Genomic DNA, 27,868 nt, shown 5'->3' with positions numbered 1-27,868 from the left:
GTGAGGGAGGATAATTATGAACTATTAACAATCATTAAATGTTGTTAACCCTTAGCCGAGGAGAAACGGTAACTATGTTTGGCGTTGCTGCGGGGCGTTTCGATGACCACAATTGTGATCATTCGGGAAGCCAAAAAATAATTAAAATCTGACATGTTCTAAATCTGGAGACATTTATTATATGAGTTGCTTAGATTCGGGACGATTTTATAAATGCTCAATTCGGGAGAACGGCAAAACACGTTAGGAGAAAATTAACTGCGGGACAACGTCAATAAATATCATTTAAAATGATGAGTATTAAAATTTAAGTGTAACATTGTAAAGCAAAGTTGCATGATAATTTTAGAGTTATGAACTACGACTATGGTGCAAAATTATGACTGCAAAACTACTCAAGACATTTGTAAAATGGAGCTATTGATCCAAAACCACACATGTTTGTGGATCTACATAAGGGTTTTTTTTAACTGGGATCAAGAGTTCTGACTAACTATATGCATTCATTTGGTATATTTTAATTTTTAAATGCAGCCAAGACCTCAACCTAGACGAGGAGATCAATTTGATAATTTATGAGTTTGATAGTAGGTGTATATAATCGTTTATTTATTGGCGACGCTGGTTATACCTCATATTTTGAATCTTAAATAATCCCCTGTACCTTTATAAATTGGCTGAGATAGTTGGTGTACTAACCAAAATATTTGTCGAGCTTCTGGGAAAACCCGAAACTAATTTCTCCCACTAGTTTTTCATCAACGTTGAAAATTAGCAAAAATGAACATGTCCTGGCAAAACCAAGATTACACGAGACGGGTGTGGTTTGGCCTCAATAATTTTCCGTTATAAATTTCTTGAATAGTTTTAGCAGTTAGTAAACCAGAGTCAAAAATTTTACATGCAACCCATCCTATGCAAAGCAGGGGCGAAGTTATATCAAAGTGACCTAGTGTTACCACGGACGATTCTGAATCAAGGCCCTAATAATTTTAGTTTTTAGTGTCAACGTGTTTTGCCGTTTCCCGAATCAGCTAAATAATTTTTACCACGGAAATATCCGTTGTCCCGCACCTGACATGGAAACGTGAAAACGTGAAAAGCCGTTGACCCCGAAGGCAGAGACTTTTTTTGTGAACGGCTTTTCACGGTCTCCCGAATTAAAGCAGAAAGTCTAAAACGTTTTTAAACGGTCTCCCATGGCTAAGGGTTAATAAATATTTTGCACAATTTTATGCTTGTATTTGTTCTGATTTTTTGCAGGGTCATCTCTTCCTCCCCAGTCGCCCCCGTCTTTAACAAGATTAAGAACGACAACACCACCATCACCACTAGCTCCAAGAACAACAACAATGTCGGAACAAGAACCGGCAACAAATAGGGGTGAGGATTGTTTAAAAGTTTCAAAAATCATTGCGGAATGTTGGATATTTTGCATAATTTTGTGTTTTTTTTTGGTTGGATTTTTTCTTCAGTGGAAGGACCAGTGAGCAGCACATCTCCTCCTCCTCCTCCACCACCAGAGTCAATGTCGCCCCCACAATTATCAACAACTTCACCACCACCAAATACCATGTCGTCGTCGTCTTCGTCGTCGGATGAGGATGATGAACAAGAAGGAAGTAGTGGTGAGTGTAAAGTTGTGGTGGCGGCGTCATTTGAAACTTTAAGAACAATCATGTTTTAATAATGTTCATTTTTATAATAATTTATTTCTTGTAGATGATGAACCAGAGAATCCCGACTCTCCATCATCAACATCGGCACGACCGTCTGCGTCTTCTCCGAAACCGTGCTCGTCACGTCAAGCTAAAATCCTCCTTACGAAGGAGAAGAAGAAGGAGGACGAGAAAAAGAAAAGGGAGAAAAAGAAGGAGAACGAGAACAAGAAAAAAAACAAGAACAAGAACAATAAGAAGAACACTGTCACGAGAAAGAAGAGAAGGAAGAAACTCGTGATCCCCGATCATGTGTATCATCCGGATTACGTCGAGACCAACAGCAAGAGGAGGGCCATGGTGGACCTGATAAATCAGATTTACGACGAAAACAAAACAGAGTACGATCAGGAGGACATTAACCAACTGCTCGATCCCCTTCCCAAAATCAAGCTGCGACAGGGATTCTACGGACCATACCACGGCACCATCGACCAAGAGCAATACGAATTTAAGCGTCGCAAAATCACGGGAAAAGTCCTCCCTTCGACAAAGAGTGGAAGGTTCAAGGAGGAAATCCGCCAACACCCCGAAGTACTCAAGTCCACCCGATTCAAGAGCGCTGCCGTAAGGAGGGAGGAATTTCTTCAGACGGTCCCGGAGCGGGACAGTGATGAACCGGTAAAACTACCAAAGTACAATGGCCGGTACTTGATCACCCCCTCTATGCGCCGCTCTCGGCCAGACTATGAGGAGGAAGAACCGAGTAATGACAACAACTACGACCTCGAGGAACCGGACATGGATATTGCACACCAGGTAGGAAAATAGCATATAGGAAAGGTAGGTAAAAACTAGGGGCCTCATGACATCGGGTCCTGAGGGTTACATTTTAAAAAGTTATTTAGTAAGTTAACAAAATTATTATCAATGTGATTTCATATATCTTTGAGTCATTTTAAATTTATTATCTGCACGAAAAACGCTTTCAAACTTTTATAGTAGCGAACCGGTCCGTAATGCCAACATCTAACCCAAACGTACTATGACATGAAATACTTTTTACCAAAATTTTTGCCAGTTGCCTAAAGACCCCCCAAATATGGTTGTTCTACTGTGACAAAAGTCTTAGTAATTATGAGTTTTTGAATATAAGTCGTAGTGATGAATTGTTCGTTTTTCAGTTGTCACCACTACACCAACGTGACGACGCTGACAAAGAAGCCGGTAACCAGATCGCACCTGCTCCTACTCCACCGCCAAACAACAAAGAAGAATTGTCAGGCTACCTAAAGTATTGTGGAAGGTGAGTAAAATTATCCAAAACAAGAAGTGGATTTTCTCAATTTTTGACCTCTTTGAGTGGGTGTGGCGGGCTCGTGGGGCTAGCCAAAAATCCAAATTTGATTAGACTGTGATAATTAGTTTACAATTGCAGCTCCAGACAGATATTTTACAATATATGACGCCAAAATATTTTATCGTTATTTCGTGAATATTTTAGAAAATTTCGTGTCTTCGCAAAAATAAAAATTTCAAAGAAGGTAACTTTATTTTTGATAGGAATCCATCAAGCGCCATAGGCTCAGCGTCCTCGTCTTTGTGTGCAGCTCGTTTTGAGTCCTCCTGTGAACGAGACTTTACGATCCAGTTCGAAGGTCGACAGGACTCGTTGAAGGTGCACTCGAAATGAGGTTGAAAGATTCTTCAAAATTGCGAGCGCTGATGAAGGAGAAAGCGGTCTACAATGCCGTCACACTGACAGAAGATCCCGTGGCTTTTAAACGTCTGGTGGAGGTAAAGTCATGAAAATTTTGTGATGAAATGAAATGATAAATTTTGAATTGTGTAATGTTCATGTCAAGGTTGCTTGACAACTTTAGTAGGATTCGGTCGGAAAGTAAAGAAACACTTGAAAAAGTATATTTATTTGTCTGAAAGAAAAATTGTCACTGAGTTGGAACGCGGTAGTTTTGTAGTCCATGCGATTGACTATCCAAATCAGAAAACCGGAAGTCGATTAGTTCAAAAATGAGAACAAAAAATTCAGAGAAACTCGCAAAAAAATTTTGCCACTACTACGAAAAAGTGTGCGAGCGCGTCCGGATAATGTTAATAGCCACTTCGAAAAAGAAAAAATTCATAATGGGACAATTTGCAGAGTTTTAGATATGTATGAGGGGAGGAGGAATGCTGAATTCAAAATATTAAAAAATCGTCCTGCTCGTGTAGCGACCCCCAAAGTGATATGTAGAGTTCAGAAGGAAAACAAAAATAACCTTTGGATATCAGATAGTAATTTGGGCTACAAATTGAAAATATCAAAATGAAGTTTACATGACATTAAACCTAGGAAGTTGGGGGTCAAATCCAATAGGGCGACACCTGCACCAAAGTACAACCAAGGTCAGCAAAAAAGAGCAAAGTCCAACTCTCGGCAGATTGCTGAAAAACGAGTCAAGCAAAACATGCCCGTGATTCTGGTCATACCAAAGGTTGATTTTTAACGTGGTGACGAATTTGTCGTAGAATAACCCTGGAACGGTTTGTCGTAGCGGGTCAAAATTTTGAACAGAGGAGCATATTGTCCTCAGATAGTTGTGTGCAAAAATTCAACTCTCTACTTTCAAAAATGCCTCCCTCACAGCCCCCTGAATTTGAAACACTCATTTTTACTGTTTCCAAACATAAATACTCATACAACCGAATTACTAAGCATTTTAAAAGTGAATGGAAAACAGTTTCGAAATCTACAATCAATAAGGTATTGAAAAATATAGGTGAAAATAGATAAATTTTGAGTAAAGGGCAACCACCACCCCCTGAAAGAAGGCAAAAAAAGTGTTAATTCCGACCGTGCATAGGAAAATTGACCTATTGACCTCCAAAGACAATTGACCGAGCCAAAAGGAAATTTCCCGTAAGGTTGGGATGTCTTAGCTTTCAGTGAAAAGATAAATTAACATTTTGAAGAAACGACTTGGTCGGTAAAGTCGTGTGCATCAGCTGACCGAAAAGCAGGAAAAAAATCGCGCCCGTGTTTACAAAAAAAATTATTCGAATTTTCTGTGAAGCAATAGGAGTGAGTTATTTGTGACATTTGACGAAGCACTAATTTCTCTATAAGTTACTAATTAGGTTCGAAGAGCTTACTACACGACTAATGCCGGAAAAAAATCACGCAAGTTGGTGCTTCTTTGTAAGGAGAACTTTTTTAAACAGTTGATGGTCGTGAGTGCAATGTCGGGTCGTGGTGTCCTCTCACTTATCAAAGTCCCCAAGAAAGTGAAGAAATCTTCGAAGTATTATGTGGACCGTGTACTGAAACCACTTTTAGAATTACATTTTCCTAAATTGCAAAGTAAAAAAATAATTAAGGTGATTTTTCATCATGACGGAGCTTCTTCCCAGACGGCAAAGTTGACCCATGATAATGCCAACGACTTTGAAGCTAGATTGGGGATAAAAATCACTTCGAATAGTGAAATACCTGTACAATCCCCCGATGTAAGTCAAATGGACTTATTTGGGGTCGGATACTTGAAAACAAAAAATTTTCTGCGGAGACCGAATTTTTTAGACGGAGTTTGGAAACAGTAAAAATGAGTGTTTCAAATTCAGGGGGCTGTGGGGGAGGCATTTTTGAAAGTAGAGAGTTGAATTTTTGCACACAACTATCTGAGGATAACATTCTCCTCTGTTCAAAATTTTGACCCGCTACGACAAACCGTTCCAGGGTTATTCAACGACAAATTCGTCACCACGTTAGAAATCAACCTTTGGTAGATGATGAGACCAAGTGCTCGATTGATCCAGATGAAGTCCCTGCGAGGAAGTACTACTCGTGTACTAATAAGAAAACGTTTAAAGATTCCTTTAAATACACGCCGAAGTCAAAATTCCCCACAAAGCACAAAATCGGGCACGCATTGGACTCATTGGGGGACGTCTCAAAGCCGTTCGTGACCACAGCCACCATGACCTCGGAGAGATATCTGAACCAAGGCTGTATGACCCGCTTCTCGTCCATTGCATTATGACTCATCACTACCCGAGCAGCACCAAAAATTCATGGTAAGTACCGGACAATTTTTGCTCAAAAAATTTTAAAACGAAAAATTTGATGTTTTTTCCTACCATAATATATACCTAGACATATTACATCATACAGCTTATTGAATTCCCGTTCGAAATTAAATTTTAGTCAATTTAATTTTTCAGGAAAATTTTAAAACCAAAATTATAGCGATTCGAACGGAAACCCAGTATGTAATATATCTAGATATATATTCTGGTAACAAAAAACATGAAATTTTTCGTTTTAAAATTTTTTGAGCAAAAAATGTCCGGTACTTACCATGAATTTATGGTGCTGCTCGGGTAGTGATGAGCCATAATGCAATGGACTAGAAGCGGGCCATACAGCCTTGATCTGAACGATTGTGTAAAGAAGATCTTGATCCCCTTTATCAATAATCGTGATGTACTTTTCTGACCAGACACAGCAACATGTCATTCTTCAAAAGTTGTTCTGGACTTGTTGCGGTCGAAAAAAATCGATTTTGTTGCAAAAAAGGAATATGCTCCCTACGTCCCTCGGGCAAGACCAATTTAACGTTTTTGGGCATTATGCAAGAGAGAATATAGTTGTCGAACAAAACCAGTCAAAAACTTGGTAAGATTCCCTCACATTTGGACATACACCTCAAAAGTGGTAGCGAGAAAGAGTGGCAAAGCACTTCTGGGGACCGCGAGGCAAATAATTCGCCAGATAGGAAGGATGGGGGTCTATGGACCATATGAAGCAAAAAATTGAACGATACGGACCTTGTTCTTAACCCTTAAAAGTGTCATTGGAATTAATTAAGTTTTCCGGATTTTACAGGCATTTTTCAAATGTTTCTTTACTTTCCGACCGAACCCTATTACAATAAAGTGTATTATAATAAAGTGTCGAGCAACCCTGTGTTCATGTGTCCAGGTTTTATTTCTGTATCTGTTCCTTCTAGTATCTTCACACCGAAGACTTTGCTGACAAATCGACCTACACGAACAACGAAATTGTCACTATTCTCAAACTGGGACATCGCCATTGTCCCCAAAAAGTAAGCGATGATATGAGAATGAAGCTTTTAGACAGAGGTCTCCGGCTGACAAATGCATATCAAATGCTCAACAATGCCAACCAGTTTGGATTATCTGCATTGAAAGACATGGCGACGGCTTACATTGACGGGTGCGTTTTTAAATTAATTAATTACTTAATTAGGTAAAAGTAACCTTGGCGACGACGTGAATATATTTTAACCTATTATTGCATTTATCCTCCCTTACTAATTTTCAGAGTAAACCGAAACGCGGAGATGTATCTGAAAAGTGAAGACTTTTTGGAATTGGAGGAAAATTGTTTAGTAAACTTGCTACAATCGGACGACCTCGCTTGCCCAGAGATCAAATTGTTTGAGGCGATTATAAGGTATTAAAATACACAATGATAAGATTACATGCATACTTAGACGCCTAAATAAATAATCCTTCATAAATTGCTTCATATTTTTCCCAGGTGGGGGAAACGCAAGCAAGAAGCTGTTCCTTCTTCGGCTAGTCTTCGAGATATTCTGGACTCTGCAATTTATCAAATCCGGTTTCCACTAATGACACCGTTACAGTTATCGACTGTAGATGACTCTCAGGTCCTGACCAGTGAAGAAATGAAGGGCTTATCGGCCTACGTAAGCGCAGGTATCGGCCTACGGCGCTTCATTTCCAGACCTCGTGCACCTGCAATCAGTCAGCAAGACGAGGATGACGAGGGGGAGGGCGTCGATCAAACGAATGATGACATCGACATTGATTATAGCATTGTCAAATTCGAATCTCCGATGCTCTTCGATACCTCCCGCAGTGCAACGCCACTCATTAATTTCGTCGATGACTCTATCAACCGTGACGACGATTTCATGGTTCAGATTAAAAATGAAGACCAAGCTGTCAACCTGGTTTCCCAAACGTGGCATGAAATGCTGGAGAAAGCTGGACAAATTCCGAAAACTACGACCGGACTTATCCTTATATGCACAGTAGAAACGGATGCACAGCTACGAGGGAAAATTATTTCTCGCGTTTCGCTCCCCCACTTGAAAAAAATAGAGTTGGACTTGCACATTCCTCCCAAACTGAAATCAAAACCCAATGCGATTCTTCTCCAGCGGAAAAAGTACGACGTTGAGAAGCATTTGTTTTTCAAGGAGGACAGAGACGACGACGTTAACATCGACTGCAAAGTTATTATGAATGGGTGCACCTTCTTAAAATGGTCGCCAGCTGAGGAGGAGGTGATCGTGGGGTTTGGTGGTCGGCATTCTGAGCCGTTCTTGGAACGATTGAAGGACAAGAATTTCATGGAAAGGTTCAACATGCTGACCATCGTGGACAATAAACTCGCAAATGGTAAGTAAAAAAATTCGAAAATGTTAGTGTAAATAATAATTTGGAATTTAGCATTTCACTAAATTCGCATTGAAATTAATGTTGCCTTTAGGATAGATGAGGTGCATGCTAAATAAATAAACAATTGTATCGCTTATTTGAAATCTTTAAGATTTTTCTGTATCTTAATTCTATCTTTATCTTGTAAACGAGCCATATTGTGAAACAGTTATATTCCTTAATGCCTGAGGGGTAGCGGACTAAATCATTAAAATAGAAATGACACCGTTATTGTAATATTAACAGCATTTCACAACAGTTTCCGTACATTTTCGGGACAAAGTTTAGAGTTAAATTAATTCGTTTCATTGCAATTTGAGATTTCCTATTTGCCGATTTTATGTGGAAATCGTGTACACACTACACATACATTACATATATGTATATATATTCGGATTTGTATATATTTCAATTTTTATTTTTTCATTTTTATTGGATTTCAGTTCGTGGGACAGTTCCCGGATTTCCGGTCAAAGATATCATGCTGTGGGGCGTCGATGACGAGTCGCCCTCCCTGCTCGGTGACTTCCTTTGGAACTTCGTCAACCTGGAAAGTCTCTCTTGCTGGACGAAGGGTCCCCCAAAAAAACTGGCAGACAAGCATTCTCCAATCAGGGAAATCTCGGTCATCGACATCAACCGCGATTTAACTTCCGGTTATAAATTGGTCAAGCTCTCTGTCTGCGAGGCCGCCCTGGTCGTCCATCCCGAAGACAACATTGCCAACATCGTGAAACATAATTTAACCGAATTTTACACTACCAATTGTCATTTCTCTCCTGAAATTTATGCTCATTTTCACGAGATGTTTCCAAAATTGAGAAAGGTTTCGTTTGGACACAAAATACTGGACCAGTCAGCTCTTCTCTTTGAACAAGAAAATGAAAAGGCACCTAAGAGGAGGAAGATTTCCCCCGAAGAGGAGACTCTGATGTCTGCTCAATCAGTCCAATTAGTAAACAATATTCTCAAGATTAAGGATATCGAAATGATCCGAATTGCGTGCTTGGATTGGGACTTGGGCCCCAAAAGTAGGAGTGTGAAGAACAACGTGATGGACTTTCTGAAACGGGCAGGTTGGACTAGGAAATACCCCCCGTCGGATTTTCTCGTAACGAAGGACGCCACGACGGGTAAATGGGAAATGGATCCAGCAATAAGTTCGGAAGGGCGAAATGCGGATGAGAACACGTGGGAGCATGACATGTATGTATGCAGGATCTGAATAATTAAATAATCTCATATTCCTTTTTCTGGTTTGAATCCGTATTGTTGCCTTGTTTTCATAGGTACTGGGACTATACGGACAAATCGGAGTTCGAATATTTTGGACTGAGCAGGATCTTTAAGGATTTCGACACCTTTAAAAATTACAATGTGGTTTGATGATTAATAGATGATTTTGAATATGTTGGCCAAGTAACTTTTGAGACTGGGTAAAATTGTATGTTTGTACTTTTTTTAGTGAACGGCTTATATGGTTGAGCTAAATTTTTTAAATTTAAGGTTGTTACATACATATTTATTAATATAAAAGGCGGTTCATTTTCAAATATGCGTATGTGTATTACAAATAAATTAAAGTACTTCCAATATTTACCTTAGCGCAAAGTTTTAATGTGATGGCATGACCTTCAAAATTTGAGTAAACTAATTTTTAATTGAGGTTAATTTTTTTCAATGAACGAAGAATCTGTATTTACTAGCTTCAAGCTAATCTCATTCCACAAATAAATTTGTTATCCACTTGTTGGCTGTTTCTCATCACATCAAACCCCACAAATCTAACTAAATACTTAACAATGTATGTATGGACGGATACCATTTTACTTATCATGAGGTGACGAGCACAAATAATTCCACTATATAAATAAACCGTCGCAAACGCGCATACGGAAGTAGCTTCAGACGTACTTCACCCCAAACGGTCCCACCACAACTCGGGAACACTTAATTTCACTCTATTTCACCTATAGATTAATTTTTTGTAAAAATCTCATTTTGCCCCGACCACACCCCCTGGCGACGAGGGGGTGTGGAACAACTCGGGAACACTTAATTTCACTCTATTTCATCTATAGATTAATTTTTATAAAAATCTCATTTTGCCCCAACCACACCCCTGGCGCCTTGGGGGTGTGGCACAACTCCGGAACACATAATTTTACTCTATTTCACCTATAGATTAAATTGCACTAAAAATCTCATTTTGCCCCCACCACACCCGCTGGCGCCGAAGGGGTGCGGCAAAATCGGGGAAACACTCAATTTCACTTAATTTCACTTAATTTCATTTAATTTCACTCAATTTCACTTAATTTTACCCATAGATTAAATTGCACTAAAAATCTCATTTTGCCCCAACCACACCCCCTGGCGCCGAGGGGGTGTGGCACAACTCCGGAACACATAATTTTACTCTATTTCACCTATAGATTAAATTGCACTAAAAATCTCATTTTGCCCCGACCACACCCCCTGTCGCCGAAGGGGTGCGGCAAAATCGGGGAAACACTCAATTTCACTTAATTTCACTTAATTTCATTTAATTTCACTCAATTTCACTTAATTTTACCCATAGATTAAATTGCACTAAAAATCTCATTTTGCCCCGACCACACCCCCTGTCGCCAAAGGGGGTGTGGTCCGGTTGCCCCCAAAAGTTGATAGGATCCTCCCCCTGGGGTCCTATGTATGATGGCGAAAACCGATTTCGATTATCTCGATCCGTTCTCCTGATATCCTGCTGACAGACAGACGGACAGACAGACAGACAGACAAAGTCTTCACATAAAGTAGCTGAAGCTACTTAATAAATACTTGTGTATGTTATCTACATACTTATTCCAAGCTTATCGGCATGGTCTAAACAAGTACATATATAAAATGATATAAAGTAATTAAAATTGTATATGTATGTGCATCTATATTGAATCAAACATCTCTCTTAAACTGCACACGTAATGTTTGTCAGTTTGTCGTAAAAAAACACTTGCAAGAAATTGTTTTTTAGGTATAATTCCTTACATGAGTGCTACATAAAAATGCAAGGAAGAAAGGCCATCTATGTACATATGTATGTATGTAGCTGAAAATCTCTATACTTAATTGCGTGTGTATATTTAGTAAAAGATTGAGCCGCTATGTGAAGCCTATTTTTTGAATTTTTTGAAATTTAGTGCAATATGTAAATATGCAAAAATCAAACGCTGTGAACGGTAGCCTTTGGCAGTGGGGATCATCCTAAATGGCAAATCCTGTCACTTATCCTAAGCCTGCTCAATTAGTATGTATGTATATGTATCAAATCAACATTTAATTCATATGTACATACTCGTTCGAGTCAGAACGGACACCACTACTTATGCAGATAACGACATGAACTTGACGCCTTGTGTCCATCCTAAAAGTGAACAGATTTTTATGACAGGCAAAAGTAGTAAGTAATCTGCACTTTCATAAGTTGTGTGTGCTTTAGGCATATGTACATATGCATGTATGTGTATGTACACAGGAGTGAAATCAGGGTTACATACGATTTTCTAATCCTGCATCGTGCATATTTTGTGTTTTTAGTATTAAATCATCAGGGCATTCTTGACCTGCGAATCGCATGCTGCGATACGCATTATATTAAGAAATTGACCGACTTTTAATAACAATTAACAAGTAATAATAAAAAATTGGTAATTAAAAATATTGATGGCTAAATTCCAATTGCATACATATGTACATACTTGAGACGCTCACCCAGCAATGCCCAGCATACACATGTCTGAAGTCTGTCACATGTCAACGTTTGTCTGACACAAAAATATTTATATGCATATGTAAGTCTTGCACAAAAACGATGGAATAGAAACCCTAAAAATTATCTAACACTTCTGCATGGTTCATCTCTCACTCAACACCCTCCAGTAACACATACATATGTAGGCACGTATGTATTTATGCAGAAATGTATCTGTGTGAGAATGATGTGTTTGTGTTAAATAATGGTCAAATTCACTTATCAAACTGTTCAAACGCTAATACTCCTTTTGCAATACGTCGGATTGCATGCAATCCATCTACACATATAAAACTCATCTTTATATCTTACCCGTTCTGTTCACATTCGTCGTTTATCCACTAACTTATAAATACGTTCATCTCAACATACATGCACGTGTACATACATCCATCAGTACACACTTACACCATTCAGCTGCATATAGTCCTTGCTAATTCGCCAGCAAAAAAACGTGCAAATTTGATTCACGTTAAACATTTCCATTATTTAGAATTTTGTACGCACGGTATGAAGTTTTACCACGACCACGTGTACGTTCATGGGTGTTGCACACCTATGAAGAATTACTTACTTAAACTTTATTTATAAATACATACCGAAACCATAAATAAAAGGTAAAATACTGAGGGTATTCGTTATTTCTTCGTATCCGTAGTATCGTAAAATAGTTTACGAAGATAAAACAAGGGGTCAGGTTTCGTAAAAATCGTAAGCGTAGTAACGCGATTTTCGATGAGAAAATCTTACGACGCTTACAAAATCTCGTAAGCGTCGTAAGTTATTTTACGATACGAAGAATACTAAGGATACGAAGAAATAATGAATACCCTCACTATTTACTACCCTCACTTTCTTCCCAACCTTTTTCCCCATTTTTACTGCCTAACATAAATATGTACATATGTACACTATCAAAAATCTGGTAGAGTCATGTGTATATGTATACTGGTAATTATTTGCTAATAACTTTCTGCCGGATTGGTAGTACCTATTTAGTTTGTTTCTGAGTGTGGTAAACAAATTTGTTATCACCGTAATGCGCGTTATTACCATATCGGTAGTCATATACATATGTATGTACCCGGCGAGTAATGATTTGTTACCAGCTTTCTAAGAGTGTATATTCAATATATACCTGCACAATTTCTGACCACAAATACATACATATGTAATTGTAAATTAATTTACAACCTTTAACCTTCATATCTATGTATTTTCAGCCAATGCAACTCCCCAGAAGTACGTACATACATAAACCCGTCCCCCCGCCATGACCGCCAGCACCACTGAATCCTACCTGCCACCCCCACGCCACGTCGACTTCACCATAATCCCCCCTTCCCTTGGCCGTGGATGCTTCGGCACTGTATGGAAAGCCATCAATACGATAGACAAATGTCACTACGCCATCAAACAAGTCTGCATTGCAAAAGTCCTCCCCCACTTTGGAAACAATTTGGACTCCATTTTCCACGAGGTTCGCTCCCTCCAAGCCATCAATCATCCCCACGTGGTCCGCTACCACACGTGTTGGTTGGACGGACCAAACTGCGATTCCATAAAGAATGGATCCCTCACATTTCCGGACAACGCGTCCTCCACCAACGTCAACGTCCCCCTTCTCCCGACCAACAATTATCTTCTCATTCAGATGGAACTTTGTGAAATTACGCTTAAATCAGTGCTCAATTCGGCGCATCCGGTGACCTTGTCGCAGTCCGACTTGTTCCCCCAGCTGTGCCAAGGTCTCAAGGTCATCCATGAAAACAACGTGGTTCACCGCGACTTAAAACCGGATAATATATTCCGGTCGAAAAATATTTGGAAGATTGGAGATTTCGGGTATGCCCGGGTTAACGAAGATGAAGATGAGGACATGTCGGTCGCGGGGTGTCGCAAGTATCGAAGTCCGGATGAGGGATGCAGTCAGAAATCGGACATTTATTCGTTAGGAATTATGTTTGTGGAGGTGCTGGAGAAAATTAGTGGGGAACAGGGTGTCTTTCGTGTGAGCCAGGTTAAGGAAATATTGGGCAGGTTGGAGGAGCGGTTTAAACCGGAATGTGCAATTATTGAGGGGATGATCTGTCCCGATAAGGAAGCGAGGTTATCGGCGGAGCAAGTGTGCTCGGAATTTGGAAAGTTGTATGATCAGGTAAAAATCATTTAGGTAGATAATAATTGAAAGTTCTGGTGGGCGTAGTTACGGCAACCGCTTAAGTTGTATTACAACTCATGCACATATGTAGCACGTGGTTTAAAAAATTGTGTTGCAAATAACGTCAATTTGCGGAGTAAATTTTCACACAATTTCATGCATTATTTCCCTAACAAAAATTTCCCGAAAAGTTATTTTTCGAAATTTGACGTGAATATGTCTAATTATTTTCTAAATATCGTGTTACATACATTTTTTTATTTTTACAAAAAAAGTATGTACTCAACTTTACTTAATTTGGTAAATTTTAGGCATCGTGTAACCCGAACAACAACAACCCTACTAGAGCAAGTCAAACCAATAATCCAATCGCCAAAAATGGAGGTGCTAATTTGCAATATGGATTTTATAATATAAAATTTATCCTCTCAAAATTTAAATTTCAAAATTTTGATCTTTTCCACATGTATTTAGCACCCGATGTTAAAAGTGTCGCGCAGATACTTGCAACTGACGCCAATTTGTTGACGGGATCCAACTATCTCTCTCTTTGTGGACCCCTTGGCGTGAGATACATTGATTATGCACCCTACCAACAAGCCGTGGAAAATGGGAACATGACGAGATTAGGATTTTTTGAGACGATGCTACTCTTTTGGGTGACCCGATGTGGAGACGCAGCTACAATTGAAGCCCTGATTCAAGTGCTTTTACAAGCGAAATACGTATCGTTGGCAGGTAGAGAATTTAATAATTAATTACTTAATGGTGCACACACGCCCCGATAAAATCCTATTATCTCAAGAGCTGATGAACAAACCAATTTTATTGCACGGTTTATTGCGAGAATTTTATTTAGCAATTGGCAAGCTTTATTTTTACTTTTTTAATGAAAGCAGCCGAGGCATTTTAGGCAGCTCACTTGGTAACTTATATTTTGCAAAAGTTCGCAAAATTCTCTTACAAAATTTACGGATTTTACGATGTTAACAAGGACTGCATGAATTGTCTAATTATTTAAAATTGACAATGAAATGTAGAGATATTTAAGATTATGCACATTACATAAATCAAAATGTATGTATATTTTTGTATTATCAACCAGTTAAAACTCGAAAACCTTAAAATAAGCGACTTAATCATGTATTTCAGACAAATTCAAAACCTTCATCCCCACAAGTAAAATCACATCAGGAATCAAACCCTCATCAACCTCCATCTTTTCCCCCGTTCGATTCGGCCTTGCCAAATCCTTGGTCAACTTTGTCGGCCGGAAATCCGAACTGACCGAATTAACCACCCTCCTCAAAGCCAAAAACCTCGTCATCGTCACGGGACTTCGTGGCGTCGGAAAAACCGAGTTCTGTCGCCACTACGCCGACCTCTTTTGCACCCGCGAGCAAGGAAACTGCCTCTGGTTTCATGGTCAAAGTGACGCCACCCTCGTCAGCTTGCTTGCCCAGCTGGCCGCCCAGTTGAAAATACCCATCACCCCAAAAAATTCAAACTCGGTCTCCTACATTTTCCCACTCCTATCAAATCTAGCATTTTTCTCCAAAACGACCCTAATCGTCATCGATAACGTCGACAATTCCGCCAATACGCAACTCGTCTTCAAGTTTATCACCGAACTAAAAAACGTTTCCATCCCGTTCGTCACAATTCGCATTTTGGTCACCTCATTCGACAACATGACGCTACAATCGCTATCCGGCGAGCATTTTCGCCTGCTCCCGATGTCCGTTCAAGACGCGACGAAACTAGTGAGACAAAGTCTGGGACAGAAGACGCCTGACCAAGATGTCCACCAGTTGCTGCAGGAATTTCAAAATTTCCCGCTGCACCTGCAACAAGCCGTGCATTACATTAAGGACAAGAGCTACATGCTCTGTGGTGGCTTCGGAGTGCGAGACTATCTCAAATTGTGTCGTCGCCAAACGGTTCCCATCGAATCTTGGGACGTCAACATTGACGCTATCCGCCGTGACAAGAAAAGCGGTGACCTGGCCATGAAGCTGCTGATACTGTTGGCTTATCTGGATCCGTCCGGTGTGAAGGATGAGTTATTGTTCTTACTTGTGCAGGAAGTGGATACGATGGCATCCTTCGATTCGGATGAGCTTGGGTATCATATTATTTTTGAGACGATTACGGCCCGGAAACAGCAGGCAATGCCGGTGGAGTTTTTCGAATCGACGACAAAAGCGAAGAACGCGTTAGATTTGCTGCATAGATATTTGCTCGTTCAGTGTGCAGATTCTATTTTGACGATGCATCGCTTAGTGCAGGACGCGGTGAGGAGAAAGGTGCATAATCGGGAGATTTATTACGGGTGAGGAAAGCGGATTATTTATTAGAAAGATTACGAATTATGGGGTTTTACAGTAAATTCTCAAGTAAATGCAAAGCTTCTTATTTATGTACACAAGCTAATAATAAATTTAGCTTTTGCATGAAAATTTAGTGTACAAATTTCAGCTTGTTACCTTCGCAATAAGATAGGCTTGCAAAGTGCATATTTTTTGTACTTTAAGTTTTGCTTTATATTTTTAGACCTTCCTACTAATTCTTAAAGTGTCGTTTGGGTTTTGAAACAAACTAAAAAATTTTTTTTAATATTTGAAAAGTGCTGCTTAAAATAGAAACTTGTTAAGTCCTATTTTGTATTTTGCAGGCCCCCGCCGCCCGAAAATCTACCCCAAGACGACCAATCCTGTTGCAACCATCTCGATTTCCTACGAAAACTGACGGGCTACCTCGCCAGAAAAACCTTAGCCGACGGTTCCCTCAAAGTACGCCCGGAACTGATCCATTTCTACTACACGTGGGAATTTGCAAACGCGGGAAATTCATTAGAAGAAGAGCTCAAGCCACTCCCCATGTTCATTTGCCACACCGTCCTTAACGTGTGTTCAACCCCTCTACAAAATTCTTCCACCTTTGATTCCGCCCCATTTCGCACACCTCCCGTGCGAGATGCAATTTTACGGAAGCAATCCCAAATCAGATTAGCTTTCGACGACAGAAAAAACTTTACCGAATTTATCTCTGTCATTGAACTAACTTATAACGCGAGTAAAATCGTGATGGAGGCGGACGACGTAAATCCCATCGTGATCGGATTTCTTACCGCCATTTGTCTCCACCACGTGGGAAAAGCGATACCCGCTTCCCGTCTCCGGAGGGACATTCTGAAACTGTCCACCACTATATTTTCGAAACAAGATAAATCTTTTCCCGTCAAGAAAAAATCGAGCTTATGGATTTTCGAGGATATCTTAAACTGGCGGTGTCATCAAGCCATTGCGCTCTCCGTGTTGGAAAAGCAGGCGCCAGAAACGCAAAATTTAGATCATAATTTAGGCTTTTGTCTGCTTGCGATGGGGAGATTTGTGGAGGCTAAGATGACCCTGAAAATTGCGGCCACGTGGAAATGCGACAATTTAGAGGGTGGTGACCTCCATCCGTCAACTTTAAATACGAAGAGGCTTCTATTTTATTGTATGACGCAGATCGAACAAGAGCGGGTTTTAGGGATTGAACAACTGGAAAAGGTGGCGTTGCAGTATGCCCGGATTTTCGGGGAGGACCATATCCTAGTGGCGGGAACTAAGAAAGTTCTGGCGGTAGTGAAAGAGAGTGAGTTCAGGGCAAGTCGGGACGTTGGGGATGGATTGGATGAGAGTGAAGGGAATAATGATAAGTCGTACTGCCCGTGTTCAATCGTCTGAGAAGTTTATATTTATTATTCTGGTTCAAATTATAATTTATCGGTATTAATATTTTGATGGGGTTAATATACCTATGGAATTTTAGGTAATTAGCATACAATAAGGTACTTAAGTTCAGTAGCTAAAATTTACGTGTAAAAAATAAAAGCCTCTAATCTATGACCATCGCAGTATTATTATGTATCTATTCCAATTCATACTTTACTGTCCTTCAATATCAACATGATTTCATGCAAGTTTCAGTTTATGAGCAGATTTCATCTTTTATTTTTAATATTTGCACACATGTATGCATGTATGTATGTTCATGCATATTTAAAAACTGTTTAAAATCATTTGTCAAAATCTTTGCTTATAATCACATTTCTGTAAATTTTACCAAGTTTTATTACCACCATTTTAAATTTCACTTGTTATCTCATGATTACATAGTTCTCAGCCCAAATCTTACTGCTTCAGTAAGTTGACTAAGAAAAATCTAGGCACAAGATGCATGCGTATATGTTAAAACTGGTTCTTCTTGACACACATAGACACACATCTCTTGATTGACACACATCTATTTCGGTCCAATTTGTTCAATTCAATTCATTTATTTCTTATCTGTGTTTTCTGCCTAAATCTAAATATATGTATGGCACGCGTCGTCACCCTCGTCACTAACAATAAACTGTATACAAGCTCATTCTCAGTTCTTGAAGTTAACTGGAACGATGATCATCGTATGCACGACAAGTGTACATATTTGCCAACATTAGTAGTCTCAATTTCTTGGAAAATTTTCTGGAAGACTATTTGGTTGCTAATTGTCAGTATAAAATAATCGTTTCAGATTTTTTTGTGACTTTTAATATTGACACATGTACTCAAACAATATAAATATATACTTAGAAAAATGACGGAAAAAATAGTCGACAATTTTCAACTAGAGCTTAACCATACCAAGAAGTCGAAACCGGTTAATCCTCCAGGTAAAAGTTATAATTTGTCTCATAAATAAATTCGAAATATATGTATTTTTACAACTAAAAACACAATTTTCTAGGATGGGGGGGCACGACATACGATGGCATTTCTTGGATTTTTCGGGTTTGCAGTCGCTTATTGTATGAGATTTAATTTGTCCATCGCCATCGTCGCGATGGTGGGGTCCAAAAAAGCGGGCCAATTTCATAAATCTCCGTCAGCCTGCGCTTACATGTCGAATGACTCCGTAAAAGGGGACGATGACCACTTGGCTGAACCGGATCTTGGGGAATTTCACCATTGGACAGAAGCCGAACAGGGTTTTATCCTAGGAAGTTTCTTCTGGGGGTATGTCCTCACGCAACTTCCAGGGGGCATTTTGGCGGACAAATATGGAGGAAAATGGCCACTAGGATTGGGACTCTTGTTTACCGCTGTATTCGCAATTCTGTCCCCAATTTGTGCCCGGACGCATACCTATCTTCTCATATTTTGTAGAGTGATGCAGGGCTTGGGGCAGGTGCGTAGTTTTTTTTATAATTGATATCAATTTTGGGATAAATGATGATTGCGGGGGCAGTTAAAATTTCAATTTTTTGAAGACCATACATAGCATTTTTTAAAGTGTGGAATTTTTTTTACTGTTTTGTAAGACTTCAACTGTTCTTAAAATCGAATTTATTTTTAGGGACTTACGGTGCCCGCTATGCATGAAATTCTTGCCCACTGGGCGCCCCCAGACGAGAGGAGTCAACTCGCCGGCATAGTTTATGCAGGTTTGTTACCCAGTTTATTAAATTAACACATTGTGAGTATACATATTCTTGTTTTATTTGTATTCTTGTCTTATTGAGGGAATTAATTACAAGTTCGCGTCGTTAGCAAAGTTAGTCAAGAAACCAAGTTCTAAAAAATATGGGTTGTATCTAATTGAAAACTCATTTGCGAACTCCAATGTTATTATTTATGTATGTACTACTCCATTCGCACACAGTAGAACTTTTACAGAAATTGAGATTTCTAAGAACCTACGGCACTGTCAGTTTCAAAGTACCCCGTCAGCATACATAATTTGAGGGAATTTGAGACTGGCAGTGCAGTAGTTTCTTAGAAATCTCAATTTCTGTAAAAGTTCTACTGGGTGCGAATGGAGAGTAGTTTGCATTTTTTCCAAACTTAGGTTTCAATGCGAACATGCGAACTTGAAATGAATACCCCACTTGATTCAGGTGCTCAATTCGGAACTGCGGTGACCATGGTGGGGAGTGGTTATTTGATTCATGCCGGAGTAATGGGAGGCTGGCCGTCCGTTTTCTACGTAATGGGAGGAATTTCTTTCATTTGGTTCATATTTTGGACAATACTCATTTCCAATAAGCCTTCAGAACATCCAAGAATCTCAGAAGAAGAACTTAACTATATTCAAGAGAGCATTGGTGACCAGTCCGCGGACGAGGTTTGATCAAAACTTGCTACAAAATCAACCGACTTAATGACCGTATTCATTAATGACTGTATGAGTTCGTATTCATATTTAGTTCACAAAAATATTTTCAAAATTATGTTGCGATTGCGAATATGCGGATTCGTAATTAATACCCTGAATGCATACATGCATTGTATTTCATCAAGTTTGCAACATAACTAAAAATTCTATGATACGTAAATACAGGAAAATGCTTCAACTCCATGGTTCGAGATTTTCACCTCGTTACCAGTTTGGGCAATTATAGTTGGACATGTTGGTCATGCATGGGGTTTGTACACGCTACTCACCGAGCTTCCCACCTATCTCAGTACCGTGCTCCAATTCGATATTAAGGATGTACGAATATCGTCATGAATATTTATACAAAAACTTGACAAAATTAGCAACATAATTGATCATTCCTCTTCCTCAGAACTCTTGGCTGTCAGCTTTTCCACATCTCGTCATGTGGATCGTGTCCTTGATAGTTCCCCGAGTTGCGGATTACTTTATATCCAACGATATCTTGAGCACTGTAGTTGTGAGAAAGAGTTGCCAAAGTATTGGTAAGTTTAAATCTTTTATATAGACCTGATTTTTTTGCACATCCAACTTCACCCGAGATGGACATATCTAAAAATTACACGATGTCCAACATTCCGATGTACTATGTGCATGCTAATAATTTATCCGTATTTAATAGCCCACCTGGGAGCAGCAGTAATGTTAATTGCTGCCAGTTATTCTGGATGTTATCGAATTGCAACAATGACATTTTTGACGATTGCGGTGGGTATTAATGGAACTATTTATGCAGGTTAGTTACTTACAGGTATATAATGTCATGCTTAATTGCATATGTATGAAATCACACGACAAGAGATATACCTTCCCTAACAAAGCTACATTTCTTATCGTGTGGAAATAACACAAAATAATCGTCTCAATGTGGAGGAATTTTCATGAAAATACACTTATGCCTACTTAAGTTGCACGTGTTGATTCCAACCTAATTTGTTATAATGCTAGTTAATATTCATGATTGCTTATCATCAGGGTTTATCTGCAACCACGTGGACCTGGCACCCAGGCATGCAGGGATTTTAATGGGAATCACAAATACCTTTGCCACCCTTACCGGCTTCGGAGCCCCTTGACTTTGTGGTCTTATGATCAATAACGATGTACGTTAAAAATATGTTTACAAACATGTATGTAGGTACATATATATAAAATATGTACGTAAATATTAAAGGCATTCTGTTAATATTGTTATTTGTAGCCGTCACTCCAAAACTGGCAATACGTTTTTTTCATAGCGGCTGGAATTTACATGGTCGATGTCATATTCTACTCGTTATTTGCGGCAGGGTCGGAACAAAAGTGGAATAGGGGGGTTCGGAAATAAGTAAATTAAGGTTGTACATACATATTTATACATAAATATATATTAAAATGAAGGTTTATCGTATCGTTAGTGAGGATCATGTCAAATTAGGGAAAAGTGCACATTATAACGGTAATTTCCCAAATCCCACAGATTTGTGCGACATGTCAAAACACTAACCATGGAAATGTTATGACACGAATTTCTCAAGGAAAACTTTGAAGCTGGATCCCTCAGAATTTGTATTGTTTCACCTTTGTAATGTTGTCCTACGTATGTATTTACCTAGTATATTATTTCTAAATATGTACATATGTATGTATGTATATGTGCATACAAATGTAGATACTTAATTACATGTTTACGTGAGGGTATATATGTATAATGCATACATATAATTTAATACGGGTTGAAGGAAATGAATATTTGAATTTTCACATGTACATAAATATTAAATCTATGTATAGATATGCATTATAAGTTAACGAAGTAAAAAACATATTCATTCTGTTTCTACTTGTATATACTTATTGAGCTAAATGCGGCTGGACATGAAAATACTCGCCTCGTGTCCAGTTGTAACAAGTTATACGAGAGATAAAAACATGCTAAACTTTTAACAATTGAATATGCATACATACATACATACATATTCTTAGAAAATACAAACCTGTTCTTGTGTACGGCGTAAGATAATTAATATGCGGATTATACATGCATATGTACACTTCCATACATACAGGTACATATTTGCCTTTAATTGCCGATAGACATGTGTCTTTCTCTTTCACATACATACATACATACATACTTATATTGCAAAGCTACATATTCGCAAAAAACATTCTACATATATGTGTATGTATTTATGTACGTACCAGTTGAGAACTGAAAAACTTACGTATTCCTTAATTGTTTAAAAAATTTCGTCTCGCATACATGCATACATTAACTTTCCGTGCCCAGTGCACTACTTGTTTTTAAGGTGAAATGTTCAAAAATTCATTAAAGAGTATTTAATTGTGTTAAAATAAAATTCACCCATTTAACATAATGTTCGTGCCGATTATCTCCATACTTTTTGTACTCCTTGCTGAAGCAAATTGTGGCGGCGGACCTCGCCAAGTACATGCCGGATTGGCAAAAGCACTGCAAAATGACGACAGCTTGACAGAAAATCAACTCGGTGAGGGCATCGAAGTGGACAAATCGTTTATTCAAATCCGTTCAAATGAACCAGGCATCCTTTCAAGTAGTCCGGGGTGTCCAAGGTTCAAGTTAAATATTTTAATGACAAATTCTACCCAAATTTAAAATCCACGTAAAAATGACTAATTATCGTGCCCACAGTCCAACCGATGGTTACCCATGGGTCAAGTTTGGCACGCCGACACGTTGTTACCTGACCGGTTTTCAAGGCCCGTGTCCCCTCTACATGAAAATGTTGTATAATCAAAACTCCCCCGAATTCGGGTATTGTCAATGCGACTGTTTTGATAATGATCCATCCTCTCCATTTGAATATTACTGCATGCGGAAGCCGTCAGAATGGGATTTGGATTCAGCATTTCGAGCATATGGATTTTCTTCGGAAACGAAATCTTGTTACGCACTATTTTCTCAGGTAAGTTATAAATACTGAGGGTGGGTGATTCAGGTGTGAGAAGTTTTTCGGCGTGAAGCTTGACATAATTTTTAAACCCTTGAGTAGTTCACAAAAGTCTTATTCAGTGTAAATTGAATTTATTTACTCAGGGTCCCTGCCAATCGGACGAGTGGTTCGTCCTGGATCCATCGGGGACAAAATCCATCTGCAAAAAGAGACGCTGTCGACACCCCAGGGATCCACACGAATTGATATTTTATTCCAGCAAGACGCAATCTTGTCAGGAACTTGATGCCCAATGCCGACCTGAGAGCAATTTTGGTCGGGCATATAATGCTCCGGGGGATGGCAACCCGTCTACTTACAAATACACTTTCATAAAAAGTACCTGGATTCCGCAGTGCATTTATCGTGAGTATGACAGTGCTTTTGGTTCTATCGCACCAGTCGGTGAATTTGACTGTGAAAAAGGGACAACTTTTTCCAAACTGCTGAAACGGTGTATTACACCTTTCAGGAAATTTAGTGGAAATATTGGCTGAATAGTGCAACACTTTTCAAAGTGGAAGATCAGATTGAGAAAGATGTTTATTGGTATTTGTCTGAATAATTGTGTAAAGTTGAATAGAAATAAATAGATAAAAATATGGAGATTATTGGGTCTAATGCTACTTATGTATGCATTCATGTATTTCAAAATTTAGTGGGTAGGTATGTATTCAAATATTTATAAATAAAATTGCAAACTGTGTACATAAGACAGGCCTGGAATAAATTTTAAAAATTGACAACTTCTTTCAATTTCACGTAATGTACACACACGAATATAAACATATATAGGAAAACTAACAAATGTTAAACTACGTGAAGTGTTTTTTGAAACGTGCGACGTCTTAAATTCCAAAACGTACAAGTTTTTTTCTATAAAAATCCGTCTTTAAAAACATATGTATGTATTTGTAGATATAATCTCACTGATTTCATCATTGTTTGCACCGTATTATGCATTTTGATAGCTAAACCCCATGTGCGAGCAGTCAATGTCCAGAAGCGTTGAAACTTGGGATCGTTCATTGTGTTGAGTTAGTGGGAGGGGCACGCTGGTTTGTGAATCCATGAAAAGTATACATATTTCATGCAAAATGTAAGAAATGCATTCAGTTCGCAGTATTTGCGACACATGTACACACACTTGTATGTATTTGGCCATGCCTATTACTAAATATGTTCTGGTCGTTTGAAATGTGCATGGATGGAATTCTGTTGTTTTTTTTCTAATGACCACTGTCAGGGGAGAGTACGTTTCTTTTCTATACTTGATAATAAAATGCTCACGCATGAAGAGTTTCTCGTTTCCTATATATGCATGCTTATCGATACGTACATACATATGCACGTAAATATGTACATGCGTAATAATGCGTATGTGATTTTGAAGCTTTAGTATTACGTATGTATTAGCAACATTATCAATTTTGATCCAATTTGTATTTCCAATATATTTGTCATCTTCACGTATGAAACATCATTTTAAATAAATCTGAAGTAAAATTAAGTGTTGAAACTCTTAACATTTACAACATCGTTTTGTGGAGACGGATTTTTAACTTAAAGGTGCATCTTAGGAAATGTGTGCAAATGAGATCCCCGCAATGTCCCAGCATAATCTTTGGAACATGGGCAGTGAATCATGTATCACTTGGGGAAAGAATGTTATCCAATGTGAACCAATTTAGGATGAAAAAAGTGTCGAATAAAAGTACATGAGATTCATTCTCAGCAAAAGAGTGGACAAAAATCCAGATATTTATGAGTTCATGCATATGTACAAACTCTATCGATGCTTTGCGACCTGTCAATTATAACCCTTTTGTCTTTTCTCCGATACTGGTTCGCATTGTCTTCAAGAATTAGGGTGTGATTTTTAATGTTAAGACCACTATGATATTTCTAAGCAGCTCAGTTCGTGCTTATTCAAATCGAATGGTATTATGCATGGTGATGAGTGATATCACTACCAGTTCTGGTGGTAAGTTTGGGTTGAGTAAGTTAGGAATTACCGGGGATATGGAGGAATTGCTGAAAAGTAGGTGAGCCAAAATGATAAGACCACCGCCGAATTTTAATTCTTACTCGTTCCTCCTTTTGTTCAGACGGTAAAACTAAACTAATTCCACGATAGGAAGGTGAAATCATTCAAGTACTGCAACTTGGCATCCAGGAAAAAACCGGAAGTGAGATTTCAAGACGTTTTTCCCAATCAAAAACGGCAATTCATCATTATATCAAACAAGGCGCAAATTACTCGACCACAATAATTGGTATGTGTCCAGAAGTCACACTGAACCTGACAAACGGTAAATTGTGAAGTTTTCTAGCGTTGAATAACCATTAACCCGGGAAATAGGGCACATTTCAAATGACAAAATTTCCATTAACACATTTTGGCGCGTTTTATGGAACTCTCCTTGCTTTAAGTGGTACAAATAGGTCGGTCAGCCACCACCAGCGAATATGCATAAACGGGTGAGACATGAATTTGCTCGATAACATAGTTCTTCGGACAGACAGTGGCATAAGGATTGCTACAATTCATACTAAACCATCACCGATCAGCTACTTTAATTTTGTACATTATTATAAGAATGCAGAGGAGCATAAACGTGTGACTAACGGTTTAAAATTTGGCATTAGGTTTTTGTAACACCTTTCCACCTGTCCATGCTTGAAATATAGAGGTTCTTATCGCAGATCGTACCAGTAAAATTTGTACCCGGCAGGTACGACAAAATTTCATTTCTATTTACCCGTGAACATGAGCTTACGTCCCCCTATGTTCCAGGAAATATGTTTTCGAGCAAATTCACCTCTCACCCGCTTATGCATATTCGCTGGTGGTGGCTGACCGACCTATTTGTACCACTTAAAGCAAGGAAAGTTCCATAAAACGCGCCAACATGTGTTAATGGAAATTTTGTCATTTGAAATGTGCCCTATTTCTCGGGTTAATGGCTATTCAACGCTAGAAAACTTCACAATTTACCGTTCGTCAGGTCCAGTGTGACTTCTGAACACATACCAATTATTGTGGTCGAGTAATTTGCGCCTTGTTTGATATAATGATGAATTGCCGTTTTTGATTGGGAAAAACGTCTTGAAATCTCACTTCCGGTTTTTTCCTGGATGCCAAGTTGCAGTACTTGAATGATTTCACCTTCCTATCGTGGAATTAGTTTAGTTTTACCGTCTGAACAAAAGGAGGAACGAGTAAGAATTAAAATTCGGCGGTGGTCTTATCATTTTGGCTCACCTACTTTTCAGCAATTCCTCCATATCCCCGGTAATTCCTAACTTACTCAACCCAAACTTACCACCAGAACTGGTAGTGATATCACTCATCACCATGCATAATACCATTCGATTTGAATAAGCACGAACTGCGCTGCTTAGAAATATCATAGTGGTCTTAACATTAAAAATCACACCCTATGCGCTTCCTGGCTTACTAAGGATTTGAACTATTTACAACTACTCGTACTGTCCATCGTACGAGTATGCATGTACTTACATCTATCAATAACGAGTGACATATATTTTAAATACCACGTTTAAACATGATGCACTTACATGTCTAGCTGGCTTGCATAAAGAAATTTAGGATCCAAGTACCCAAGTTCAAGATTATCAAGATTGCTTTCCTGAGCACTCTCACATTTTTAATCTCTAATGCGAATTAAAAGTTATGCATGTACACAATTGTTACGTATGAATTAATGTATATGTCATAAGCAAGAGGAAATTTTAGCCCTATATAAAATCTTTGCACATGTATCTATGAACACAGCATATGGCATAATCCCAAGTAGATATCAGTATTTTGGAAAACATGAAGTGCATGCTAACTGTAAGAAAGGCATTAAGCAAGTACATAAATACATACATATGCACATATGTATGTACATACATAAATATGTACATATGCATTCATTTAGCAGGAAATATTTCCAGGATTCAGAGATCTTTCATATATTATGTACCCATCTAAAGAGGAATTAAGGAAACGGTAAATTTAAATCGTATTACATTTAATTTATAAATATGATGTAACAAATTCAGACGAATTTTAAAAATCATGACTCCTTGGACACACACTGTATTGCAAACCTAGTGAACGTTCCCCACCGTATGCCAAACGAAATCCTTTGTTCCTAAAAAATTGTCTACCTTTGTTTCTGCCTGGCTTCGTGGTTGAACTGGTATCATTTCACAGTCGGCATATGTACTTTCACCGTCTTAAATATTGCTTACATACACTGACCAGTACGGAAACAATGGTCACTAATTCCAATGATGCATCCACCATTTGCCACGTAGGCTTGTTTTTCGTCTATCTTTACCCTATGCAAAAACCTTCCCTGGAAGAAAATTCTCACTCCAACTTTCACCTTTAATCGAGTCCCATATCAGTCCAAATCTTGTTAATTGTCATCATTTAAATAACCTGAAACATCTTCAAATTTTATTTCGAATTCCAAATTTTCATTGTGTGATCGCTTTCTCGTCGTCATCGCCATGCCGGATTGTATGCAGACCGTGTTGGAGTGGTTGGTGT

The 27,868-nt window shown here is 38.7% G+C and overlaps 5 protein-coding genes across 7 annotated transcripts; all 5 read left to right on the top strand.

Annotated features, from left to right (window-relative positions):
• Window positions 1-1,273: 1,273 nt before the first annotated feature.
• On the top strand, window positions 1,274-7,136 carry LOC110842389 (triadin). 2 transcript variants are annotated; one of them, XM_035846138.1, is made up of 7 exons: window positions 1,274-1,383; window positions 1,476-1,628; window positions 1,723-2,477; window positions 2,843-2,964; window positions 3,222-3,455; window positions 6,668-6,894; window positions 7,003-7,136. In XM_035846138.1, the coding sequence occupies exons 1-5, from the start codon at window positions 1,353-1,355 to the stop codon at window positions 3,349-3,351; spliced, it is 1,191 nt and encodes a 396-aa protein (XP_035702031.1). In that variant the 5' UTR covers window positions 1,274-1,352; the 3' UTR covers window positions 3,352-3,455; window positions 6,668-6,894; window positions 7,003-7,136. The 2 variants fall into 2 exon arrangements, with proteins under 2 accessions (XP_035702031.1, XP_035702030.1); XM_035846137.1 differs by having other exon boundaries at window positions 1,326-1,628.
• LOC118432857 lies at window positions 3,384-9,869 on the top strand. Its single transcript, XM_035846472.1, has 6 exons — window positions 3,384-3,455; window positions 6,668-6,894; window positions 7,003-7,134; window positions 7,222-8,108; window positions 8,591-9,353; window positions 9,437-9,869. The coding sequence occupies exons 1-6, from the start codon at window positions 3,384-3,386 to the stop codon at window positions 9,531-9,533; spliced, it is 2,178 nt and encodes a 725-aa protein (XP_035702365.1). The 3' UTR covers window positions 9,534-9,869.
• A 2,457-nt stretch (window positions 9,870-12,326) lies between these two features.
• LOC118433816 lies at window positions 12,327-17,998 on the top strand. Its single transcript, XM_035846100.1, has 6 exons — window positions 12,327-12,554; window positions 13,161-14,095; window positions 14,410-14,482; window positions 14,573-14,836; window positions 15,251-16,430; window positions 16,773-17,998. Exons 2-6 carry the CDS (start codon window positions 13,211-13,213, stop codon window positions 17,827-17,829), a joined length of 3,459 nt encoding a protein of 1,152 aa, XP_035701993.1. The 5' UTR covers window positions 12,327-12,554; window positions 13,161-13,210; the 3' UTR covers window positions 17,830-17,998.
• Window positions 17,999-18,480: 482 nt separating this feature from the next.
• LOC110842378 (putative inorganic phosphate cotransporter) lies at window positions 18,481-21,671 on the top strand. Of its 2 annotated transcripts, XM_035846099.1 has the most exons (10): window positions 18,481-18,637; window positions 18,721-18,800; window positions 18,875-19,315; window positions 19,484-19,571; window positions 20,025-20,251; window positions 20,468-20,620; window positions 20,697-20,829; window positions 20,967-21,080; window positions 21,320-21,447; window positions 21,546-21,671. In XM_035846099.1, the coding sequence occupies exons 3-9, from the start codon at window positions 18,896-18,898 to the stop codon at window positions 21,418-21,420; spliced, it is 1,236 nt and encodes a 411-aa protein (XP_035701992.1). In that variant the 5' UTR covers window positions 18,481-18,637; window positions 18,721-18,800; window positions 18,875-18,895; the 3' UTR covers window positions 21,421-21,447; window positions 21,546-21,671. The 2 variants fall into 2 exon arrangements, with proteins under 2 accessions (XP_035701992.1, XP_035701990.1); XM_035846097.1 differs by having other exon boundaries at window positions 18,538-18,800.
• Window positions 21,672-21,700: 29 nt separating this feature from the next.
• On the top strand, window positions 21,701-23,907 carry LOC110863404. Its single transcript, XM_022112703.2, has 3 exons — window positions 21,701-22,921; window positions 23,001-23,274; window positions 23,406-23,907. Exons 1-3 carry the CDS (start codon window positions 22,704-22,706, stop codon window positions 23,796-23,798), a joined length of 885 nt encoding a protein of 294 aa, XP_021968395.1. The 5' UTR covers window positions 21,701-22,703; the 3' UTR covers window positions 23,799-23,907.
• Window positions 23,908-27,868: the final 3,961 nt, after the last annotated feature.

Source organism: Folsomia candida, unplaced genomic scaffold (genome assembly GCF_002217175.1).
Source record: "Folsomia candida strain VU population unplaced genomic scaffold, ASM221717v1 Fcan01_Sc001, whole genome shotgun sequence".
NCBI classification, from domain to species: domain Eukaryota; kingdom Metazoa; phylum Arthropoda; class Collembola; order Entomobryomorpha; family Isotomidae; genus Folsomia; species Folsomia candida.
This window is presented reverse-complemented; position numbering and strand designations above follow the sequence as displayed.

Bases quoted from the DNA above. Each gene is read 5' to 3' on its own strand.
- LOC110842389 (XM_035846137.1), top strand. From the start codon at position 1,421: ATGTTGGATATTTTGCATAATTTTGTGTTTTTTTTTGGTTGGATTTTT. The intron at 1,629-1,722 runs GTGAGTGTAAAG...TATTTCTTGTAG, and splicing joins TGAACAAGAAGGAAGTAGTG to ATGATGAACCAGAGAATCCC. The intron at 2,478-2,842 runs GTAGGAAAATAG...TTCGTTTTTCAG, and splicing joins ACATGGATATTGCACACCAG to TTGTCACCACTACACCAACG.
- LOC118433816 (XM_035846100.1), top strand. From the start codon at position 13,211: ATGACCGCCAGCACCACTGAATCCTACCTGCCACCCCCACGCCACGTC. The intron at 14,096-14,409 runs GTAAAAATCATT...GGTAAATTTTAG, and splicing joins TTGGAAAGTTGTATGATCAG to GCATCGTGTAACCCGAACAA. The intron at 14,483-14,572 runs GTGCTAATTTGC...ACATGTATTTAG, and splicing joins TCCAATCGCCAAAAATGGAG to CACCCGATGTTAAAAGTGTC.
- LOC118432857 (XM_035846472.1), top strand. From the start codon at position 3,384: ATGAAGGAGAAAGCGGTCTACAATGCCGTCACACTGACAGAAGATCCC. The intron at 6,895-7,002 runs GTGCGTTTTTAA...ACTAATTTTCAG, and splicing joins GCGACGGCTTACATTGACGG to AGTAAACCGAAACGCGGAGA. The intron at 9,354-9,436 runs GTATGTATGCAG...TTGTTTTCATAG, and splicing joins AACACGTGGGAGCATGACAT to GTACTGGGACTATACGGACA.
- LOC110842378 (XM_035846099.1), top strand. From the start codon at position 18,896: ATGGCATTTCTTGGATTTTTCGGGTTTGCAGTCGCTTATTGTATGAGA. The intron at 20,830-20,966 runs GTAAGTTTAAAT...CGTATTTAATAG, and splicing joins AAAGAGTTGCCAAAGTATTG to CCCACCTGGGAGCAGCAGTA. The intron at 21,081-21,319 runs GTTAGTTACTTA...GCTTATCATCAG, and splicing joins TAATGGAACTATTTATGCAG to GGTTTATCTGCAACCACGTG.
- LOC110863404 (XM_022112703.2), top strand. From the start codon at position 22,704: ATGTTCGTGCCGATTATCTCCATACTTTTTGTACTCCTTGCTGAAGCA. The intron at 22,922-23,000 runs GTTCAAGTTAAA...TCGTGCCCACAG, and splicing joins AGTAGTCCGGGGTGTCCAAG to TCCAACCGATGGTTACCCAT. The intron at 23,275-23,405 runs GTAAGTTATAAA...TTATTTACTCAG, and splicing joins GTTACGCACTATTTTCTCAG to GGTCCCTGCCAATCGGACGA.